Genomic DNA, 20894 nt, shown 5'->3' with positions numbered 1-20894 from the left:
AAATGAGCCATTTTTCCCGCGCTTACACCTTCATGACTGACCTCATGGAGATCTGGCGCGCCGCGCATGCCTTTCAGAGAAGAGTCACTAGTCCTTCTCAGCCTCCGTTCCCTGCTCTAACCGCATATAATCCAACCACCGTACCCGACGCATGATGCTACTCTCTCCGTCCCACCGCCGCCGTTCACGATCGGCCAATCCGGACATGTTTTCCGAAAACGAGATTGCGTCGTGGACGTACGCGTTCGACGACCCCAGAGATCCTCCGCGCCGACTCGGCAAAGTCGCCCATGTGGCGAAAAGGTCGAACGGTAGGGAAGACATGGACCACACAAGAAGAATGAAGTCAAGAAAAATATCTCTCGAAGTGGGTGTACACTTCGATTGCTTGAGTAGGACAGCACAGCTGACTGCAATCGCAGATGCCTCGTCCCCCGCTGCACCGGAGGAGACAGTCCTTCACTTCTTCATCCACGCGTACCCCGCTTCCGTTCCGATCTGCGGATTTCAACCTGCAAAGGATGTCCGCGTCCCATTGCCCTTCGGCAAATCCCCATCTCACCAACGACGCTGGGATCTCGAGTCTCACGGAATTCGATCTGCTACGGATGCGATGTGAGGCATTCGACGAGCTTCACAAAGCTGTCATTGACAGCGAGGAGGGTCTGGTCAAACGTATGCGAGAGATGGAAGGGACCAGGAGCAGACCCGGGCCGTACGCGTACGCGAAGGAGCTGCGCGAGCAACGACGCTCAAGGTCGGAGACTAGACGCACGCAAGACGCGGCTGGCGAGGAAGACGAAGGGGGTGATGACGAAGATGTGGTGTTCATTGGAGATACCAGTCTCGTCAGCGATCCAACATCCGCATCGTCCAATGCGCACGAAAGCTCGCCGGATGCAATGGAACTCGACCCACCTGATGTCGGTGCGGCGCATACAGCTGTCTCATACGACCCCCGCGCTTCTCCGGGCTCGTTATCTACCTCGCCCGCGTCCTCGGCGGTGCTCACCCCAGCCGTACGCCTCCCATCAGACGACACGCTGGATCCATCCATCTCCGCGCTTTCCCTGCCACCGTCCATCGCTCCTCCGCACCCCAATCCGGCAACTCAAAACAAAACACATCGCGGAGGGTCGCCGGACGGCATCTTGCCGCCCAGTATCGCATCCCCCGGTCCGACGGCGTCGCGCGCTGACAAGGCGCTGGCTGCGATCACGCTGGCGTTGGCCAGTGGCGCGGGCGGCCTTAACGACTATACCCCTCTGCAGAGCGTAAGCTCACAGCGCGACACTGCCGAAGGAGACGCCGGTGAGCTCTGGCATTAAAGCCGCATTCAACCATGAAGCATCAAGTCATCCTGTGCAAAAATGCATCAAATCATCGATATGTTTCCAGTTTCTCAAGTCCCTCCCTGATATGGGGTGTAAAACATGTAATCTGGTCTCTACTGCCCTTCCGTCCCATTTTTTAGGTTGAATCTAGCGTTTTGCTCGTATTCAAAGATATATTATATTGTACTTATACATATCCGTACAATCCGCAGATACTAGAAATAAGCAGCGATGGGTATGAGTAGCATTGGGGCCTCGTATATTGTACTACGCCATGGCAGTTCCGAGCACCTTCATTGCCAGCGCACGCAGAATCTGGAAAGGAGTCTCAGCCATCCACCAACGGGTCGATGCATAGGTTTACGGTACCTCGGCCTTCTGGTCATTACCCAGCTCCATAAACACGGCACCAACGGCTTTGCCCTTCGCGTCGCGTATTTGGCCGAGCTTCTTCCCGCCGTAAGCGCCAACCATGAGTCCGGGAATGTTGGCTATAATGAATCCTATGCCGGCCCCGCTTGCAGCGCCAAGATAAGACCACCAGTTCGCATGCCGTTCAACCTCCGGACGTAACAACTGCCATTCCATTGTATAAAAGAACGTTGGGATGCAACACCTGAGAGCATGCATACCTCTTCGAAGACATCCGTGAAGACGCCGTTAGCATCGGGGCGTTGACCGGCAGCATTTGCATCTGGCTGGGGGGTCGGCCCTGCCCCTGCCCCTGCGAACATGTTGGCGAACGTTGAGAAGAAATTTGCGGATGCTCCGGGGTCCTCAGCCGTCTTCTCTGACTCTGCTCGTGCGCCGTAGAGGTGGTCGTACTCCTTTCGTCTTTGGGAGTCCGAGAGTACGTAATACGCGTCCGCGACCTGTGACCATTGAGCTCATATGGAGGGAGACGCGAGCATTTATAGACGCACTGTTCATGTAAGGGGCAGCAGCGTCGCATGATAATGAGACAAGGGCCGTAGAGCAGGACCGGCAGACTTGCCTGCTTGGAACTTCTCCGTAGCAGCCTGCTTTTCAGCAGGCGACGCCCTCGTCAGACGATCTGGATGGGTCCTGTCGTTGCAAAGTCATAAAAATGGCGCAGTGTTGGATTCACTGGTTTGTCCCTACTTGAGTGATTCTCTCTTGTATGCCTGATGACGCCAAATATTAGTGAACCTGCGGATAACTGCGGAGCTGATAAATAACTCGCCTGTCGTATCTCGTCTGTGGTTGCCGTTCTTGGGACATTCAGCAAGGTATAATAGTCGGGAAAGGATGACATGACGATAAGCCAAGGGAGAGTGTATGAAAAGCTGAGCTGCTAGGGGTCGAAGCTACAGCGAAGTGCGTGAACACGATGAGCGGTGCCGCGGCGCATTCTCGGTCTGACCGTTCTGACGTCATTTTCCAGTCCGAACTAGTCTCCCACAGGCAGACCTTAATTCATCGCTTTTTTGATAGGCGCGGCGAATAAGTCAATAAACAAGACCCAGTCCTCGCATTCGTTAGGCTCTATGTACGACTTCATCACACTGATATTAAGAATATTAGCGATGGTTTTCAGTCATACACCATGGTCGTCTGTTCCTGACTTCCATTACACACACCCACTCAACGAGATTTCAAGTCATTGATGAATAATTGATGTCGCGGTCGATTGAATCATGCAAATTCAACGGGGGATAATCGGGCTAGTAGAATAGATTCACGGCATGCAAGTCACACATCGATAGTTCTTTAGCTAACACGTATGAAAGATTGTTTTGCTTCCACCACCCAGGGGAATCCTCGGGTGCGATAGCGTCAACTTGCTTCCAAGCTTCGTAGCAGTTCTTTCTCCCAATGTTTCCTAGTGGAGAATCTGAACGGACCCGCGAATATCGCAAAGAACGCGCCTCCACAGATGATGAAGATGATGATACTCGCGACGATGAGAGATGCAATCGGTACGCCGGACGGGATGGATGGTCCGTCCTTGATCGCTGGCTGAGAGAACGTTGGCGCCAACTCCGCGCTAAATATGTTCTTGGTCAGTTCGGTAGCCGTGACAGCGGGCGCATACAACAACGCACGAAACATCAAGAGTCATCGCCCCGTAGCACATGCAGACGATGCTCCCTACAGCCGCGAGGAGACACAGACCGACGATGAAACCGCCCAGATGGACGCGCCACCAATCCGCTTTGGTTGCCTTCTTCGAAACCTTATGGCGACGCGCGCTCAAGACGGATAAACCCAAGCCCGACGTGAGCGCGATTATTGCACACCACCAGGACGCGAAGAAGTAGAAAAGGTTTCCGCGGACGGCACCGAAGAGGATAGAAACCGATATTGATGCGCAGAATGCGGCAACGACGGCCGTGGTGTTCCCCACGTCCGTGCAGACCTCCAAGATACTCTGGAGATACCGATTATGAGGATTAGTACCGGGAGAAGCACGGTTGGATAGCAATGTGAGTACCTCTATGGCTTCGGGTGAAAAGCTGAATCGCGTCTCGCGCGCAAGATGTTTGAGTTGTAGCGAAAACCTCTCTGTTTCATACACTTCAAGCTGCGAGAGAACAGCTTTGATCCAGTTACATGTCAATGAATATATAGACGAGGAGATACCTGGCGTTTGAGAACTTGTTGTTTCTTGACGTTGGCATATATATCCCTTGCATCGTTCTGTAAACCTCGTGTTAGTATTACTCAGTAGCAAGGACCCTGACAACACACCAGAGTTTCGAGCTCCGACTTGAGCCACTTCTCCTGTGGACATACGCGTTATTCCGAACCTGGAGATGGAGGAGGCACATAGGTTTACCGCAACTTTGATTTTTTATATCAACCTGTCAGCCTGATCACTCTCCATGTCGTCTACCAGATCGGAACGGAGACTGATTTTGCTGGCCCTCGGGGCGGGGGCCAGCGTGTTCAGTTCCATGTGCTGAGCGTCCGACACCAGTGGAAGTGACATCGCGTTTGCAGGAAAGCCGGCGCCGTGCGAGGTGAACCCGTTGTTTCTTATATGACAGCGAGAAAGGAAATTCTACGGGCGCCAATCATTTGTATGTGGTAAAGCGGGACCGTTGCTTGGGCTCTATTAGGCATGGTGACAATGAGCGTGTCGTGGTTTAATGGAAACGACAAGCTTCCGTGAGAGAAGCCCTGAGTAACGCAGATTACATCAAGCATCAGGTCTTTAAGCAGCAGCTCCAGGTGCCATGTTGAGCGTAATAGAGTGTATCTGTAGGTGGTAACAGGATTCAACAAGGATCCACAGGCAAGGAGTTGAAACTTGGCCTACCGGAGTCAGCGGCCGATCGCCGAAACGTGTTCACCGGGCATCCCGGACCCCGTGAATATCGGATTACATACATATTGGCAAGCGCAGTTTGGCGCCAAGGCTTGTGGGCCATCTATTCCCCGCGCTGTATGCGCCCTCGCTAGCTCGCCTTTCATCCGCATTGTCTAGTCAGCAAGCCTACTGGAGAGGATACATAACCGTAGATGTCGGGATATTGGGGCCCCGCGACTTCCACTATCGACTGGTGTGAGGTCAGTCTATTCCGAACGAGCCCACGAGACTGAACCTGGAACGGGCAGGGTCGGGTGTTACACGTAGCAAAACTACCAGTTTTCTCACTACCTCGCTGAGCTCGCGAACTCGCTGAGCAATGGGGTCACCGTACTCTTCGCCGCATGGGGCGCGCACAAGGTGCGCCAGAATGGCCTGCCGTTGCGCTACGCCCTGCAGTTCGTTGTACGTTGCCACGATTCCGCGCGGCATATATGCGCGACACTTACAACTTGTACTCCTTGTGCATAGTTCCTCGCAATCGTGGGTATTGGTTCGTTCGCGTTCCACGCGACTCTGCTCTATGAGGCGCAGCTGGCCGACGAATTGCCGATGCTCCTGTCTTCGAGCTATAGCATCTTCCTTCTCCTTGATACTGGAAAGGGCTTTGCGAACATTCACAGCTGGCTGGCCATCGCCATCGCTGTCATCAACGTTGCGTTCACGGCGTCCTAGTAGGTGTCTCTTGCGCCTCGCGGAGGGGCTGATCTATACTAAACGTTGTGTTAATAGCCTAGTTTATCGGAGTCCGCCCTACTTCCAATCGGTGTTCGCGTTTACAATGTTGTTCATCGGATTCCGCTGTACCCAGCTGCTGCGGCACTCTGCTCCGTCCGTCATCCCACCACAGACGAAGCAGCGCATCTTGTCGATCTTCTGGACCGGCGGTCTCCTGTTCATATTCGCGTTTGGAATCTGGAACATCGATAACGAATTCTGTGCAAGAATCACCGTCTGGAAGCATGCATTGGGTTGGCCCAACGCGTTCCTGCTCGAAGGGCATGCGTGGTGGCATGCGCTCACGGTGTGTACAATCAAACCCTAGTCGCGAGATGTGGAGGCGTGACTCGTTTGAACAGGCGGCAGGAACGTATCTCATGATGGAAGGCGTGACCTGTGGGTGTAGCGCTATGGTGGTCGTGCAAATTAAAACCTCACCTGAAATACCTTTTTCCAGATACGATGCTTTGCGTCAAGGACGACCATAACCGCTACGGGCTAGACTACACTTTGGGTGTCCCCCACGTTGTTCGTATCCCCGCACGGAAATCTGATTGAGTTGCCTCTCGACTGCGAGAAATCGATTTCACAATTATTGCCTCGTTTCCGATCAAGGAAGATTATGTCTTGTATTAGGTTTTCTTACAACCGATATCCTCGCACCCTCATGTACACCCTTACTCCCTCCCTGTTGCTGCTCCTCTACATGTAGTAGCAAGTACCAATGTCTGCCATACTATTGGCTGGCTCATAGGTTTCGGCCCCGCGGACCGATATCGTGATGCGTTGGCTCAACCTCGAGGCCCCTCAGCCGGACCGCCTGGCCGCTACCAGCACGCATTATACTTACGCAGGATCTTGCAGATCCCATGCCGACTTCTTACCATTTCAACAGAGTGGGAAGCCGCGAGGACCCGCCCATTCAGCCGTACTATCTGCGTCTCTATACGCCGCTCGTCATCCCCTAGCATCGCTCGGATATGGCGCCTTGGACGCTGCAACAGGTCGCGGAGCACAACAGCCGATCGTGAGTGGGCACAGCGGAGAACGAGCAACCAACATCTGACCGAGGCTCCTCCTCAGATCGTGCTGGGTCGTCATCAAGAACGAGGTGTACGATGTGACCGAGTTCCTCGCCGTTCGTCCTCCTCGCCGCCACCCTATCAGTCCCGCTCACCCGTCCTCTTCGCATATCAGGAACATCCAGGCGGCGCCGCGGTCATTCTCAAATACGCCGGCAAAGACGCCACCGCGGCCTACGAGCCTATCCACCCACCCGACGCGCTCTCGCAGCTGCCCGCCTCGAAGCACCTCGGGCCCGTCTCCACCGAGGCCGCGAGCACGCTCGAGGCGCAGCAGAAGGAACGCGCGCAGCAAAAGACGAAGGATGAGCTCCGTATCGAGGCTGCCCAGCGCTCGAAACCCCCGCTGAGCCGGATCCTCAGTCTGCGCCAGATGGAGGACGTCGCGCGGAGCGTGCTGAGCTACAAGGCGTACGCGTACTACTCGTCCGCCGCGGACGACGAGATCTGTGCGTCCCTTCCACCCTCTCAACCCCCCCCTCCCCCGTTAACGATAAGGCTGACGGCATGTCTGTTCCGCAGCCCACGCGAACAACCTCTCCGCCTTCTCCCGCTTCTTCTTCCAGCCGCGCGTCATGCGCCGCCTCGCGCACATCGACCCGTCCACGACGCTGCTCGGTACACGCTCGACGTTGCCCGTCTTCGTCTCCGGCGCGGCGCTCGCCAAGCTCGGGCACCCCGCCGGCGAGGCGAACATCACCCGCGGCTGCGGGTACACCGGGCTCATCCAGATGGTCTCGTCCAACGCGTCGCTCAGCCCGGCGCAGATCGCGGAGGCGAGGAAGGACGATAGCCAGGTCCTGTGGTTCCAGCTGTACAAGCACCGGGACCACGCGAAGGCGCTCGAGCGGATCCGCAACGTGGAGAGGCTGGGGTATAAGGCGATCTTCTTGACGGTGGACGCGATCTGCGCGGGTAACCGGGAGGTGCGCGCTATGCGCTCTCCGTTCTCCGTCCCACAGGCATTGACGTCGGCTCCCGCAGAGAGACATCGCGGCTCCGTTCGTGCTGGAGGATCAGGAGCGGGAAGCCGCCAGCTCGGACCAGGCCGAGACGAAGACGGCGGGCGAGATGCCGCGTGCGCCCGAGGACTCCGACGTGCTGGAGGAAGTGCAGGTAGGGAATATCGCCGGTACTGCGGGGATGCTCATCGCGAACGACGATATGGACATGACGTGGGAGGAGGTGCGCCTGAAAGATCTTTTATTCTTTTAGAGATGCTATCTGACTTTCGTGATACGCTCAGACCATCCCGTGGTTGAGAAGTGTGACGAAGCTGCCCATCGTGATCAAAGGTTCGCGCGCATCTTCGTACCGCTCGCGTGTATACTGAACGTTCGAATGTACAGGGATTCAATGTGTAGCTGTGCGTATACAAATCTCGATCGCCTCCGAGTCCGGTCTGACGCGAAACCTGGGTATTGGTAGGACGCAGTCCTCGCGGCTGAAGCCGGCTGCGACGGGATCCTCATCTCGAACCACGGCGGACGGCAGTTGGAGTAGTGCGTTGCCTTTCCTTCGCCGGTATAGCCGAGCACTCTGGCGCCACCCCTTTCCTGACTGTCGCTTCCTTTTTTTTTACAGCGCGCTCCCGTCCATCGAAGTCCTGTACCAGCTCCGCCAGCAGAGGCCGGACGTGTTTGACAAGCTCGAAGGTTTGCGCCGTCTCCTCGGACTCTTGACTGACAGAGAGATGATGATGATGCTGATATGTCGACAATTGAATCCGCAGTCTACCTTGACGGCGGCGTTCGGCGCGGGACCGGTGCGTTCCGGTTCTGTTGCTAGCGACACGGCGCTGGATGTTAATAATATCTCGCATACAGACGTGCTGAAGGCGCTGTGTTTGGGTGCGAAAGCTGTAGGCCTCGGTCGGCCCTTCTTGTATGCCCAGAGCGTGCGTGGTTCTCTAGATTCTCGTCGTTATCGCCGGACTGCGCCTGAATGAGGACGTATGACATAGGCCTACGGTGCGCCAGGGGTCATTAAAATCATCCGGATCCTCGAACGAGAGATCGTAACCGGCATGCGCCTTATCGGCGCGAGGAACGTCAGCGAACTGGTCCCGGAGATGGTGAGCCTCGCTGTCTATGATACCTCCCATCTTGATCATCGGCGCATACGCCCTTTAGGTCGAGCGCGTTACCTGGGAACCGACGCTGGCCAAGCTGTAGAGATCTTTTGGATGCGGGGTGCATTGTTGGTGCTGATGCACGGTGCCCTGATAGGGTCATGCACTTCTCTTCTGTAGCAAAGCTTGCCCATAGATATCGTCAGTTTATGTGCAGTCCTTCGGGTCTGAAACGGTGATACGCCGTGTGATGATCAGACACTGGGGAACACTCTCCCATCGGCAACCTGCCTTTTCCGGTAGTGGGCACAGCCACCTCGGGCGCGGAGGTGCGGCCCGCGGTCGCGACCAATGGGCGGAGACAGACCAAGGAACCGCGGTGTCTCATCGGAACCTTCGTCGCGGATGCTGAGGTTGCCATGGCGCGCGGACAGAGCGGAGAGCCCGGCAAAGGCATGACCCCTCTTGCGTCTGTTTATCCCCCTCGAACCTCCTCATTCTTCCATTATATTCCTGTTTTTACTTCCGGCGTTCTACTCGTTTCGCGTACTTGACGCGCGCAGGGGCACTCGCGCTCCTCGCTTTCGACGTTCCTTACCGATTGCTGCTCTCGTTCTGACCTGGGATCCGATCTTTGTGGGCTCGCCAGCCACGCCTCAGGGCCGTGCGCAACGTAGCCAACCAATCCATCGTCTCAGCCTCAGCTGGTCTCTTCTGCTTCAACGCTTTCTGTTCCGCCAAGTCGCAGGAGTCCGACTGTCTTAATCTCGCTCGCCCTGCTTGAGGCTTGAGGCTTTGCTGTTTTATAAAACCTTTGAAATGCGCGTGTACGAGGGTACCGCGCAGTTGTATACTATACCGTCGATATTCAGTCTCAGCAACGATGTATCGGTGCGCGTCGTTCACCTGCCCTGTCCTCACGACGATACGGTCTTTGCTGATCCTTCTATCGGCCAGGTCGAATCTATCCTCGCTGAAATCCCTTTCTTCTCGGTGGGACTTCTCGCGTTCGGCGTCCTGACCTTCTTCCTGGTACTAAGACGGCTTACAATGCGAGTTGCTCTTCCTCCTCCTGAGTCCAAGCCACATTCTGACATCTCGAAAGACCTTCCGTCTACCTCCTCTCGTCGGCACTGATCGCTTTTGTCGCCGGCGTGCTCGACCTCGGCCAGATCCTCGCTCGCGGCGTCGTCAACACTGACCTCGGCACGGACATGGCGTCCGTCAAGCCGCTCATCATCGTCCGCGAGTTCGGCTTCGCCATCTCCATCGGCCTCCGTTTTCTCTTCTTTTGGACGTTCGTCGCCGAGTGCCCGTCGAAGGAGGAGCAGCCCGACGAGGAGGGACTGCACAGCGGGTCGTGGGAGCGTTGGGGGCTCGTCGGGCAAGCCATGAAGTGGAGTCTGCTCCTGCTCGCGAACGCCATCCCGATCATGCAGGTGGTGTGGAGGGTGGACAGCGCATTCTCCGAGTTCGGCCCGCTGTACGACACCGAGTCGGCGGTGGAGATCGTCGCGTCCGCGCTGTTCATCGCGAAGCTGCTGCTCAACGTATCGATATCGCCCGTCAAGCCGCGGTGGAGAACGCTGAGGCGCTACGCGGCTGTCATCCTTGCCCTCTCGTTCAGCCTGGCCATCGCCATCGGGAACGTCGTTTATTGTGAGAACTCCACTTTGGCCGTCGTGACTGGACGCTGACCATGTTCACAGTCGCGTTCTCGGAGACCGTATTGGGACGGTTTCTGCAGGCCATAGAACTCTATATCCTGATCCTCTACATAATGATCGTCACCTTCTACGGCGAACGCAAATCTGACGGCTCCGAACGTCCGGACTCCCCTTCGTTCAAGGGCCTCCCCGTCTCCATCCAACGCGGATCGACCTTCAAACTCTCACCTCCGAACGTCTCCACTCCCAGCCTCGCCACCGTCGTGCATGACCCAGCGCAGCCGGACACCGATATGAGCACGCAGATGCACTCCATGTCGCAGTCGGATCCGCGCCCTTCCCGGCCGTCGCTGCTCTCGCGCGCCTCCTCCGCGTCGCGCATATCCGCCTGGATGGCGCTCAACAGCATGAAGGTCACCACCCGCTTCCGCTCCGCCGACGACCAGGACCAGGACGACCGCGAGCGCCTACGCTACCCCGGCACCGACGACGACGCGGAGAAAGGCGTCTCGCCCATCGCGGAGCGGCGGTCGTCCTATGGGAGCCCGACCGAGCCGAAGGAGAGCGCGCAGTGGCGCGACCCGGTCTACACCTCCGTCCTGTACGACAGCCCTCCAGAGATGGGCGACCTCGCGACCGCGCAGCCGTTCGTCGCGCCGCCCGCGAACCGCACCTCGCTCGTCGAATCGGACGAGCTCGACCCGGACATGGGGCCCTCGCGCCGCGCGTCCGCCGCGCTGGTGCGGGACGACTTCCTCAACATCTCCCCGTCGCCCGCGCCGACGACGACGACGTCCATGGCAGCCACGACGGCGAGCGGTCGCCGCGACTCAGCCTCGGCTACCGCGATGCCGGACATGCTCGCGCCGCCACGCCTCGACACCGGCGCCGGTGCCGCGGGCGCGCGCGCGTCCACCGACTCCCCGACGCCGATATACGGCATGAACGGCCCGCTGCCGCTCCTGCGCACAACGGCGCGGCCGACGACGGCGCTCAGCGAGAGCGTGTACTCCCCGCGCTCGTCGGCGGGGATGGACAGCCTGTTCCGCCACCAGGAGGAGCTCGACCGGAGCATCGCGCAGCTGCGGCTGTTCGACAGGCACACGCGCGAGCTTGGCGGGATCAGCGAGGGCGTGGAGGGGTCGGGCGAGGGCGGGTCGGGCGAGGGCGGGAGCTCGTCGCGCTCCAAGGTCGAGTCCGAGGTCCCGAGCACGTTCTCGCTCAGCAATTTCCCGGAGCCGCCGTGGGAGAGGAAGTCGCGGGAGAAAGACGTGGAGGAGGTCGAGGAGACGGAGCCCGAGTCGGGCGAGGTGACGGCGAGGCGGTTCATCCCGAGCATCGCTTCCGACGAGCCTCTGCCGCTTCCCCGGATGCCCATAGTGGACGCGGAGCACAAGCGCCAGTTGTCGGATATGCCGCTGGAGTACCGGGACAGCTTGGACGGCGAGGGGGGTCCGCCCACGAGCCGAAGCCCCAAGTTCGACTCGCAGGGCACCCAGTACGACGTCACGTCGTTCATCGGCAGTAAGTATTCTAACGCTATTCTTGGGTCTCCCCGACGACGTGGACTAACGGGTGGCAATATCACCAGACCTGACAGCTCCGAACCACTTTAAGAACGACTCCTCGTCCTCGTCCGCAGCAGGCTCCGTCATCCTCGCCACCGCCGCCCGCACCTCCGCGCGCCCCGCGCGCTCCGTCTACATCACCACCCCGACCCAAAACCAAACCGCAGGACCTTCCCCTCTCCATTCGCAATTCTCGCCCACGTCCCCCTCATCGCGCCCGGCGAAGGCCCGGGCTAACCGCCAGCCGCAGACGTCTGACGCCTCCTCGCAGGCACGGAGCAGCCCGCTGCCGTTCAACGTCCGTCGCGGGGGCATGTTCGCCGCGCGCTCCGGTAAACCCGCCGGGCCCGGCCTGCCGTCGAACCCTCGCCCGAAGCCGGTGATCAGTGGCCCGCGCCCGATGGCCCCTCGCGAGTCGACCGACTCGCAGATATTCGAGCGCCCGCGGCCGCCCCCGCTCTTGCTCCAGTCCCAGACGGGCAAGGGCAAGGGCAAGGGCAAGGGCAAGGGCAAGGTGCCCGCCGACATCGACGCGATCGGGCCGTCATAACCTTTCCCCCCCCCGGGTCAAGCTGCTGGTGGAAACGCTGCTAGATTATTCATATTTTTTTCTGTCCTTTTTTGTGTATTTCTAGGAGGTCCTGCTGTATTTGTACTACTACCGCGAGTGCATCATCAGTGCCGTGAAGGACTCGTATGTGGTGCGCCTATTTCGACAGTAGAAGGCTCAGAGCATATTTTCTCGTGGCCTCAACTTAGGAGCTCAGCTGAGCAAATAGTACTTGCATGCAGAGCAACAACAGGCCCGAGCAAGGATAGATGTGACACGATGGTGCAAGGATACGACCTGGCAGAAGACATACTACTTTCCGGCGGGGTGAAGCTGGTGCCGTTCGCGACACCTGATCCAGAGCGCCTTCCACTTACGTCTCCGGAACTCCTGGCGTTATATACGGCCTGCGTACAGGTTGCCAATCTGTCTAGTGCACCTGATCACCTCGACGACTCAGATCTTCCCTACGAGGCGTCGATCTCCGTGGCGTACGACGGAAGTTCTAATGCCCTGTGCCATGCGATTTCACGTATCGCGGAACAAGGAATCGACGTCGGATTGTAGTTGTGCCACCACCATGTTGTGCATTAGTATATCCCTGAACCATTCTCATCAATGTAGAGTTTCTCAGGAAAATACACGGAGGCTTAGATCGAGGTGATCATCTGTCCCAAGGCCGTTGAAACCACTCGTATCGAAGAAAGCACTGCAGACCGAATGCCTCGCCACCAGCCACAGGTCCACTCTTTCATGCATCAATATGGAGCTTTCTCGGAATGCTTAGAAATGTTCAAGCAAAAAACCCGACGCCACGGTCCTCTCGCCCCGAGTCATCCGGATATTTGCACATCGCCATGCATTGCAGAGGATCTTCAATCCACTTTCGGCTTCTTAACGGCACCGTCCCTCTCCCCTTTCGCCCTTTTGCCTTCCTTGCCTGCCCTTCCTCCCCCGCTTCCTCCAGCAGTTTGGACATCGATTCGTCCGGCCTTCTTCTCCGCTGTCAACCATTGTGCACACTCCTCCTTGGTTCCCTGGGGAAATTCGAGCTGCCATTCCGTAACGCGGGCGAGGACGCCGCCCGTCCACGAGCCCGGCTTGCCAGCTTCCAGGATTTGAACGATTTCGTGACCCTAAACACAAGATACGGCATACGTTAAACACGGCATGGAAAAGGCGCAAATGTACAAACATCTAAGATGGGTTTCGCTTCGACTGCGGATGGTAAATCGAGTTCGAGGATGCGAGCTACGAAGTCATTGTACTTCGCGATAACCTTGGATGCTTCCGCCACTGCAAGCCCGAGTGAGAAAATGAGTGAAGTGCGGCGGGCAGGACGCACCATCAAGCAGGTCCTGTATGGGATTGTACAACTCCACAAGGTCTTGAACAAGGGAGAACAGGAGCGATGTAGCCCAATGTGAGCCCGTATGTGGGTTATGCACAGTCTTCTCCCGCAGCAACAACCCTGTATCTGCATCGTTAGCATGGAACACCGCAAAGCTGTAGAAGAACCAGCTGACCTATCCTGGCTCTCTCGTTGTTGCTGTCTTGCGTGGCCTGATCGCCGCCGACTGGGCCTCTCAAGATCTCCCAGGCACCGAACAGCGCTGGTATGCCATCCAGGTAGTGGTTCTGCGTCCCGACCCTCAAGCCCTCCCGGAGGGCCGCCTCACAAGCCGGATGGATTCTCTTTTTGGCATCCGTGAATGTTATCCCGCGATACGGCGTTACGGCACAGGCGAGGTACAATCGCGATTGTGCTGTGCTGTCTGTCCTTATCCCAGAAAGCAGCTCGGAGTGAACGGGAGGAAGAGATACGGACGACGAGGGCTCTGTCGGTGCATCGATTATTAGATGCAGTACCGATGACGCGGCCAGGGCCGTGTGATAGGGTGCGGGTTGGGACGAAAACGTGGAAGATATGGACGCGGGAACGTCGAAGATTAGTGGCGGGAGGGAAAGCTCGTCCATCAATTGAATAGAGAGCAGTGGATGTCGGCCTTTCATCATCTTGTGGACCTCTTCGCCAACACGTTCTCTTGTGATTTTCGAGCGGAATGCAGTCTGAATAAGGTGATGGATTGAATGGCCATGAATATACTGAATTACCAACACGAACAAGGGTCGACTGACCTGTATTTCCGGGTCTTTAGCTGACGCCACGAGCTCCGGGACCATGTCAAAGCCGAAGCGACTGGCAAATCGAACGCATCGGAGGACTCGCAGCGGATCGTCTAGGAATGTTTCGCGGGGTGGAAGTGGTGTCCGTACAACGCCGTTGCGGAGATCATGTAGACCCTATCACCATGACTGCGTATGAGCTCAGGCCGAAGGCCCACACGAGAGCAGTCTGACCTTGCCAGTGTGATCCTCAACGGACTTCGAATGTACGTTATAGAACAGCGAGTTGATGGTTATATCCCGTCTCAGAGCGTCCTGTAGTGGGGTGCCAAATGTCTGACCAAGTTTCGTATAAGCACATGACGTTGCCGACATTCGAACATCCTCAACGTACCACTTCGGTGGGTATCCGGCTGTCGATGGCATATTCCTCACTCCTAAGATTCACCAGATCCAGCTCAAACCCAAGAATTGGATTGACCTTCGCCGTTTCGAGATGTTTGCTTTGGCCAGGATTACTCTTCACGATGCTCAGCTTGATGTCATCCATGCCTTTCTCTTCGGCGAGAAATGTTAGGAGTTTCTCAGCAAATGGAACGCCCATCATGTTTTCGAGTGCAATATCGATATCGTTGCAGTCTGAGCCTAGTAGCTGAACTGCGAATGCGATAGGTATTTTCGGTCGGGTGTATGCCCTGCGGGTAGGCATGACTGACCTTGTCTCTGACCCATCCTCCAGCGATTCTGCACGTCGTCGTGATGTTGTGTTTCTCTCTAAGTGAGGCCGTACACTCGTCCAGAAGCGTGCACAGTTGCCCTTCCTCCGGAGTGAGGTCGATTCGCATGTTCTCTGGTACATGCACTCTCTCCACGCGAATACTCTTCAGAGACATGTTTCGGCAGGTTCTAATAAAGCGAGACGTATATCGTGGAGAAAATCGACGGCGACCGGGTAGTAGAAAGAGCATAAGCTATGAACCGCGTCAAGCGAAAGGGCGAAGCATCCGCGAACGCGTTGTGCGTTTCGCCCTGTCTCGCATACATCCCTGATTCCTATGGTGCCTATGATTGCCCGTCTGGCGTACGTGCGGCGCGGCAACTGGTTGTTCCATTATCATGACCTCGCCGGAAATATATACATACCTGCCTACTAGTAACTCTCGATCATTCTCGAGGCATTCGACTATTGCATTTACTACAGTACTGCGGTACCAGGACCGTTTCCCGAGTGTAACAATGACCACGCATCAATCATACTTGCAAGATATCGTCGACTGCAGTCGCGATGTCGACTCGTGCCGCCATCGCCAGCAGAGTCTCCAAGGCATACTCCCTGACCCCATCTGGATCTTCGACTGTGATAGAAGGCAAGATGCCGAGCAACTTGTGGCGTTCGGTCATGACTCCGGGAACTACGGTCCAGAAGGTTTCCCCTTCCAAGGGATACCGACCGGACAGCCGGATGCTGCGAAGGTTCGGCAGGAAAGCGGTCTTCTTGTCGTGTTCGTTTGGGCTACGGAACGGCGCCAGATAAGATTCGAACACTTGCCGAATTCCGGATACGTTCGTCAACCTAAGTTGAACAACGTTCTCGCAGCGAGAGAATACCGCGGCGAGCATGTGTATGCCAAAGGATGCAGAAACATTGAGATCCCATTCGTGGATCTCGGCCAACGGGACAATGTTGTGGAGGCCCATGAATGCTTCATGATGCTCACGGAACATCACACGTACGTCCAGCAGCGGCTCGGGGTCAACGGCACTAAGCAGGGTCCTATTTGCATGCATTTGCATGCTGAAGCTATTCCCAACCAAGCGATGTTCGAGGTAGCGGCACGGTGGCCGGTTTGGGTCGTTCAAGCGGTGATTGAAGAACGACAACATGCCTCCAGTAGAGCCGGCGAGAGTGCATGCCAGGCTTACTTCGGCCCTAGGCTGAACGCGAAGGTAGTGAAGGATTCCAGATATGGCTACCATAGGGCCCAATAGAGCTAGTTTTGAAAGTCGAGGGAGGATCAGGATATCGGTGACGGAGTCCGTTGATGGAATATCTTCCCCATTCATGAAGCAATCGCTCAGGCGGCATGTTTGCAAGGACGGCATCCGAGCAAGAAGCGTTAGAAAACACTCAGATCCTGCTCTGCAATCCTCGGGGGTGGATGTGATATGGAGATGGCTAAGGCGACGCAAGACTGGGTTGTCCCGCAGAGCGCTCCAGTTGAAACCGATATCTTGGATAATCAGAGACCGGAGTTGGGGGGCTTCACCCCCTAAAAAGTCATCGGGTAGTGATGACCCGCCACCTCCGTAGTCCTCCATGGAGAAGTAAGTCAGGAACGGAGCACGCTGAGACAGGCTACTCTGGATACGTCGTATCACAGCAGTATGGGTCCGTACGTCAACGTGCCGAGCCCGTCTTATTTCAGCCAATGCAGCTTCTAAGCCGGAATGGTGGATAGTTCTCGATACGATGTCAACTTCCATGCCTTCTGATCTAGCGATGAATTCCTGTGCTGCGGCGGGGTTGTGGCAGGGAATTTGCGTCCACAGGGTAGGCGAGCTTAACGCCAGATGTCTCCAATGCCGGCAAACATGAGTGATCGTGACAACCACGCTGCAATATGATTCGTCCTGCGCAGGGTTCGCAACATAGATCGAGAAGATAGCGGAGAGCAGTTCGTTCGGCAGTCGAGAGATGGGGACTAGGGGAGTGCGAACGGTTCGTAAGGCTAGGACACGGGAACGCGGAATTTGAAGATCTGCGTCCACCTCTTGCAGAGATGCCAGGGATATTTGATCATAGTCCGTGCATGCCTCCTCGTGTATCGCGTGCATGCCTTTTGACCGGGAGTACAATCTGAAAAGAACCCAGAGTCGTAGTTAGTGGCCACTCGGAGACACGATCGTCACAATTTGGCTGCTCACAAGTCGTGTGAGATCCTGAAGTACTTGTGAAATCGGTCTGAATGGAGGTTGCTTCATGTGCTGGCCTCCTCAACGAGGAATCCAGCCAAAGTCAAGAGTCACCTCAGACCTGCCTGTTTCAATTCGCGAAAGTGGCTGTGCTTAAATTCCTCATGGAGGCCTTCAATCTGCTCTCTCGAGGCGGCGCTCAGTTCGATAAACGCAGATTTCAGAGAGACGTCAAGCTATTCACGTCAACGAAAGAGAAAACCGCCTCAGCTACTCCCAAAAGCAGCGATGGCCAACTTCCAGCCGAATTGGATTTCTTCAAGTACGCGCAGAGCACAGGTAATGGGAAGCGGAAGGATGCAGAGGCAGACGAGCGCTCGAAGAAGAGGCAGAAGACAACGGAGGACAATAGCGCTGACGGAACTGCGGAAGATGGTCTTGATGGCGAGGAATCCTGCGCTACGGCCAAACATCGAGTAACCACCAGAGGGTCCAACGTACCACCTCCGGCCGAAACGTTCGAGGATCTTCAACAGCGTTACAACGTTCCTCCGCGCCTTCTCACCAACCTCCGTGAGAGCGGGTACCGCACTCCAACGAGTATCCAGGCATATGGCGCGCCTATACTACTCTCCGCTCGCGATTTGGCTGCCATATCCCCCACCGGTACAGGGAAGACCCTCTCATACCTCCTTCCGGTCTTCGCAGCTTTGCGCTCCCCCTCGCACTCCAAATCCAAAAATGACTCTGATCCACCAACGTCCGGAGGTGCGGAGCGAGCTGTAGGCGAAGGTGTGCGCGCCCTCATCATTGCCCCAACACGCGAGCTCGCCCACCAAATACATAACGAGTGCCTCAAACTTGCCCAGGGACGGAAGTGGAGGATCATCCTGTTCTCAAAAGCGACCGCTGCCACCCTTGTGGACAAGAATGTACGGGATAACGTTGGTATGTTTCCACGATTTCTCACTTGGACGAGTCTCACATGAACACCTACAGATATCATAATCAGTACACCTCTGCGCCTCGTATCTGCGCTTGGATCCAATTCAATTTCATTGTCGAAGTGCGTCATCGACGCGCCCTCTCTGAGCCCATGCCTGTACTCACCGATGCGGCAGTGTGAGGCATCTCGTTCTGGACGAAGCAGACCGTCTACTAGATGCCGAGTTCCTTCCTCAACTGCAAGACATCATTGCCGCATGCACCCATCCCTCCTGCCAGAAAGCGGTCTTCAGTGCAACGCTACCCGCTGGTGTAGAGAAAATCGCGATGGGCATGATGAAGGATCCCGTTCGGGTCGTCGTTGGACTGAAGTAAGTCACACCCCTTGCAATGCTTACACCTTGACTGACTGCTTCGCCACTCCTCCCAGGGACACTCCTTTACCGCATATACAACAGTCCCTCGTTTATGTAGCTGATGACGCCTCTAAACTCCCCACCCTCGTCGCGCATCTCAACCGGCCGTACACCCCCCCTGTCATCATCTTCACCTCTACCCAACCCCGCGCATCATCCCTCGCAGAGAATCTCGTACTGTACTCCATCCCGCGTGTGGGTTGCCTTCACGCGGGCATGACGAAGAAGCAGCGGGAAGACACGATCAGGGGTGTGAAAGCTGGCGAAGTGTGGGTTCTCGTGTGCACGGAGGTTATGGCGAGAGGCATGGACTTCAGGGGCGTTCGGGAGGTGGTCAACTATGATTTCCCGGCGAGCGTGCAAAGCTATGTGCATCGTATAGGTGGGTTCATCTTATGACAAACCGATGCATCTGAGGTTCGCTTGCTAATGAATTGTCTGCAGGCCGCACGGGACGAGCGGGGCGAGAGGGCAAGGCTGTCACATATTTCACCAACGAGGATGCGCCTTACCTCAAATCGTATGCTTTCACTTATTTCCCTGATCATCGATGGTTAACTGCCCGTTGATGCATCTAGAATCGCGAACGTCCTCCTTCAATCCGGCCAACCGGTGCCTGAGTGGATATCGTCGCTGCCGAAGCCGTCCAAAATGAAACGAAAACTGATGGGCAAGGTAAAGAGAGCTGAAGAAGTGGACGTGAAGGGGACAATCGTAGGCAAGCGAGAGGCGAAGAAGAAGAGGGAGATGATTGAGGGGAGCAGGAGAAGGAAGGAGAAAGCTGCGGCGAAAGTGCGGGAAGGGGGAGGTGGGAACCAGGACGAGGATGAAGAGGAATGGGGCGGTCTCGGAGGAGACGACGAATGATGACCCTCGTTCAGCCCGTGACAATGCTGAGACTGGGAGAGGCTGGCCAGCGACGTCAGCGTCTCTCGTTGTGAGCTATGCCTATTGAGCAGCATGATCTTGACGATTGACTCAAGTCCATCTCTCGTAGGTAGATCAATGTTTCGCTATCGTACGTTGTCACATCATACCGCGATTATACTTTCGGAGCAAACTTGCGCGGACCTCCGCATATCTGAACAAGATGATTGATGTGTTAACCCCCCCCCCACGTGTTAACTTACTTCGCTACCCTTTACTGACCTTCATTCCCTCCCTTGGCCCAGTCTATTGCTCCCTTGTGGACAGTCATGACGCATTTGTGAACAGAGCGGACCATCGATATATGGGCTCAGCATGCGCTTGAGGCGCTTGGCGACCAAGATATGGCGATGCTATGGATCAGAGCATGAGCCGTTGCTCACAAACGGCCCGGTTTTGCGAGCGTCGGTGGTTCGCGGCCTCTTTTGGGCGCCTTGCATTGACATCGCCCCATCTTGGGCCCATCACGGCCCACTGATTGCAAACTATATATCCGTTTTCGGTAACTCATCTTAGATCCGCAATCATGCCTTAATTCGGGTTTTGCTCCCGTATCCCACACTAGGCATGCGGGGACAACAACCAACATGAAGTTGGGCACCTCAGGCTTGCGCAGAGGCGTTGGGCGGCGTCGATATTCCGGTATCAGGTATGCATTCAACCGTAAGAACACTTACGCTTTCTGAACCGTCCCTCAAGAAGGCTTTGTTCAGTATCAGGCGATGGCTACGGCACCAAGGAGATGGCCGAGGAACGCAGCACGTCAGGGAAGCGAAGGACCATGTGTGCCCTTGTGTGCCTCGCATGCCGAGCTTGCCGACGTGAAGCATGGGGAGGGGGACGCGCTCGCCTCCCTTTGGCCCTCCTCAAGGTGAATATAGCGAAGGGTAAGTATCCCAAGGGCGCTGTCGCGCTCATCGCGTCGGTCAGCCCGCAATGGCTCAAAAGGCGGGTATCTGGCGTCCTCAAGATGCATCACAAACATCCTGTTTGCGCCCCCACAAAGTTTCCTGTCCTTTGCAAGCTTTCCCCGTGCTTGTACGGTCGTCTGACAATTTGATACTCTCCGAACACACCTTATGTCTGCGACGCCGAACACCAGGTACTCCCGCCGCATTGCGGGTCAGAACCCTGATGGTAAGCCACATTTCATTTACATCATGCAATCCATGCGCCATATACACCCATCCTTCACCTACGAGACCTTCATCGTTTCTCACGCTGCTCTACTTAACCTGCA

General features: G+C 56.3%; 9 protein-coding genes across 9 annotated transcripts; 5 read left to right on the top strand and 4 right to left on the bottom strand.

Annotated features, from left to right (window-relative positions):
* Positions 1–120: 120 nt before the first annotated feature.
* On the top strand, positions 121–1460 carry PUNSTDRAFT_140011 (uncharacterized protein). Its single transcript, XM_007378338.1, has 2 exons — positions 121–367; positions 423–1460. Exons 1-2 carry the CDS (start codon positions 152–154, stop codon positions 1326–1328), a joined length of 1122 nt encoding a protein of 373 aa, XP_007378400.1. The 5' UTR covers positions 121–151; the 3' UTR covers positions 1329–1460.
* A 33-nt stretch (positions 1461–1493) lies between these two features.
* On the bottom strand, positions 1494–2644 carry PUNSTDRAFT_48441 (DnaJ-domain-containing protein). The gene is made up of 6 exons (XM_007378337.1): positions 2539–2644; positions 2457–2479; positions 2329–2399; positions 1967–2205; positions 1704–1910; positions 1494–1649 (listed from the first exon to the last, which is right to left on the bottom strand). The coding sequence occupies exons 1-6, from the start codon at positions 2608–2610 to the stop codon at positions 1602–1604; spliced, it is 660 nt and encodes a 219-aa protein (XP_007378399.1). The 5' UTR covers positions 2611–2644; the 3' UTR covers positions 1494–1601.
* Positions 2645–4736: 2092 nt separating this feature from the next.
* PUNSTDRAFT_79043 (alkaline phytoceramidase) lies at positions 4737–6071 on the top strand. The gene is made up of 6 exons (XM_007378336.1): positions 4737–4868; positions 4936–5073; positions 5140–5342; positions 5401–5692; positions 5748–5784; positions 5846–6071. The coding sequence occupies exons 1-6, from the start codon at positions 4821–4823 to the stop codon at positions 5944–5946; spliced, it is 819 nt and encodes a 272-aa protein (XP_007378398.1). The 5' UTR covers positions 4737–4820; the 3' UTR covers positions 5947–6071.
* Positions 6072–6291: 220 nt separating this feature from the next.
* Positions 6292–8777, top strand: PUNSTDRAFT_94552 (cytochrome b2). The gene is made up of 13 exons (XM_007378335.1): positions 6292–6415; positions 6472–6526; positions 6586–6919; positions 6993–7396; positions 7455–7655; positions 7717–7765; positions 7820–7836; positions 7899–7972; positions 8055–8125; positions 8203–8235; positions 8297–8367; positions 8434–8544; positions 8603–8777. Exons 1-13 carry the CDS (start codon positions 6369–6371, stop codon positions 8642–8644), a joined length of 1509 nt encoding a protein of 502 aa, XP_007378397.1. The 5' UTR covers positions 6292–6368; the 3' UTR covers positions 8645–8777.
* Positions 8778–9126: 349 nt separating this feature from the next.
* On the top strand, positions 9127–12893 carry PUNSTDRAFT_123486 (uncharacterized protein; the record flags this gene model as incomplete). The annotated part of the gene is made up of 7 exons (XM_007378334.1): positions 9127–9432; positions 9499–9593; positions 9647–10200; positions 10251–11732; positions 11809–12290; positions 12412–12477; positions 12744–12893. The coding sequence occupies exons 1-7, from the start codon at positions 9361–9363 to the stop codon at positions 12891–12893; spliced, it is 2901 nt and encodes a 966-aa protein (XP_007378396.1). The 5' UTR covers positions 9127–9360.
* A 308-nt stretch (positions 12894–13201) lies between these two features.
* On the bottom strand, positions 13202–15057 carry PUNSTDRAFT_58124 (poly A polymerase C-terminal region-like protein; the record flags this gene model as incomplete). Its single annotated transcript, XM_007378333.1, has 7 exons — positions 13202–13462; positions 13522–13622; positions 13672–13797; positions 13853–14396; positions 14466–14630; positions 14688–14789; positions 14848–15057. 7 exons carry the CDS (start codon positions 15055–15057, stop codon positions 13202–13204), a joined length of 1509 nt encoding a protein of 502 aa, XP_007378395.1.
* Positions 15058–15163: 106 nt separating this feature from the next.
* PUNSTDRAFT_36796 (uncharacterized protein) lies at positions 15164–15349 on the bottom strand (the record flags this gene model as incomplete). The annotated part of the gene is made up of 1 exon (XM_007378332.1): positions 15164–15349. A coding segment is annotated over one exon (186 nt), but the record flags the coding sequence as incomplete, so codon positions are not given.
* A 355-nt stretch (positions 15350–15704) lies between these two features.
* PUNSTDRAFT_129157 (uncharacterized protein) lies at positions 15705–16772 on the bottom strand (the record flags this gene model as incomplete). Its single annotated transcript, XM_007378331.1, has 1 exon — positions 15705–16772. The coding sequence occupies one exon, from the start codon at positions 16770–16772 to the stop codon at positions 15705–15707; it is 1068 nt and encodes a 355-aa protein (XP_007378393.1).
* A 758-nt stretch (positions 16773–17530) lies between these two features.
* Positions 17531–19594, top strand: PUNSTDRAFT_41046 (P-loop containing nucleoside triphosphate hydrolase protein; the record flags this gene model as incomplete). Its single annotated transcript, XM_007378330.1, has 6 exons — positions 17531–18314; positions 18366–18432; positions 18488–18682; positions 18742–19109; positions 19172–19247; positions 19306–19594. The coding sequence occupies 6 exons, from the start codon at positions 17531–17533 to the stop codon at positions 19592–19594; spliced, it is 1779 nt and encodes a 592-aa protein (XP_007378392.1).
* Positions 19595–20894: the final 1300 nt, after the last annotated feature.

This window comes from Punctularia strigosozonata (assembly GCF_000264995.1).
Source record: "Punctularia strigosozonata HHB-11173 SS5 unplaced genomic scaffold PUNSTscaffold_1, whole genome shotgun sequence".
In the NCBI taxonomy this organism is placed as follows: domain Eukaryota; kingdom Fungi; phylum Basidiomycota; class Agaricomycetes; order Corticiales; family Punctulariaceae; genus Punctularia; species Punctularia strigosozonata.
The sequence above is the reverse complement of the archived record's forward strand: the minus strand, read 5'-3'. Positions and strand labels throughout refer to the sequence as shown.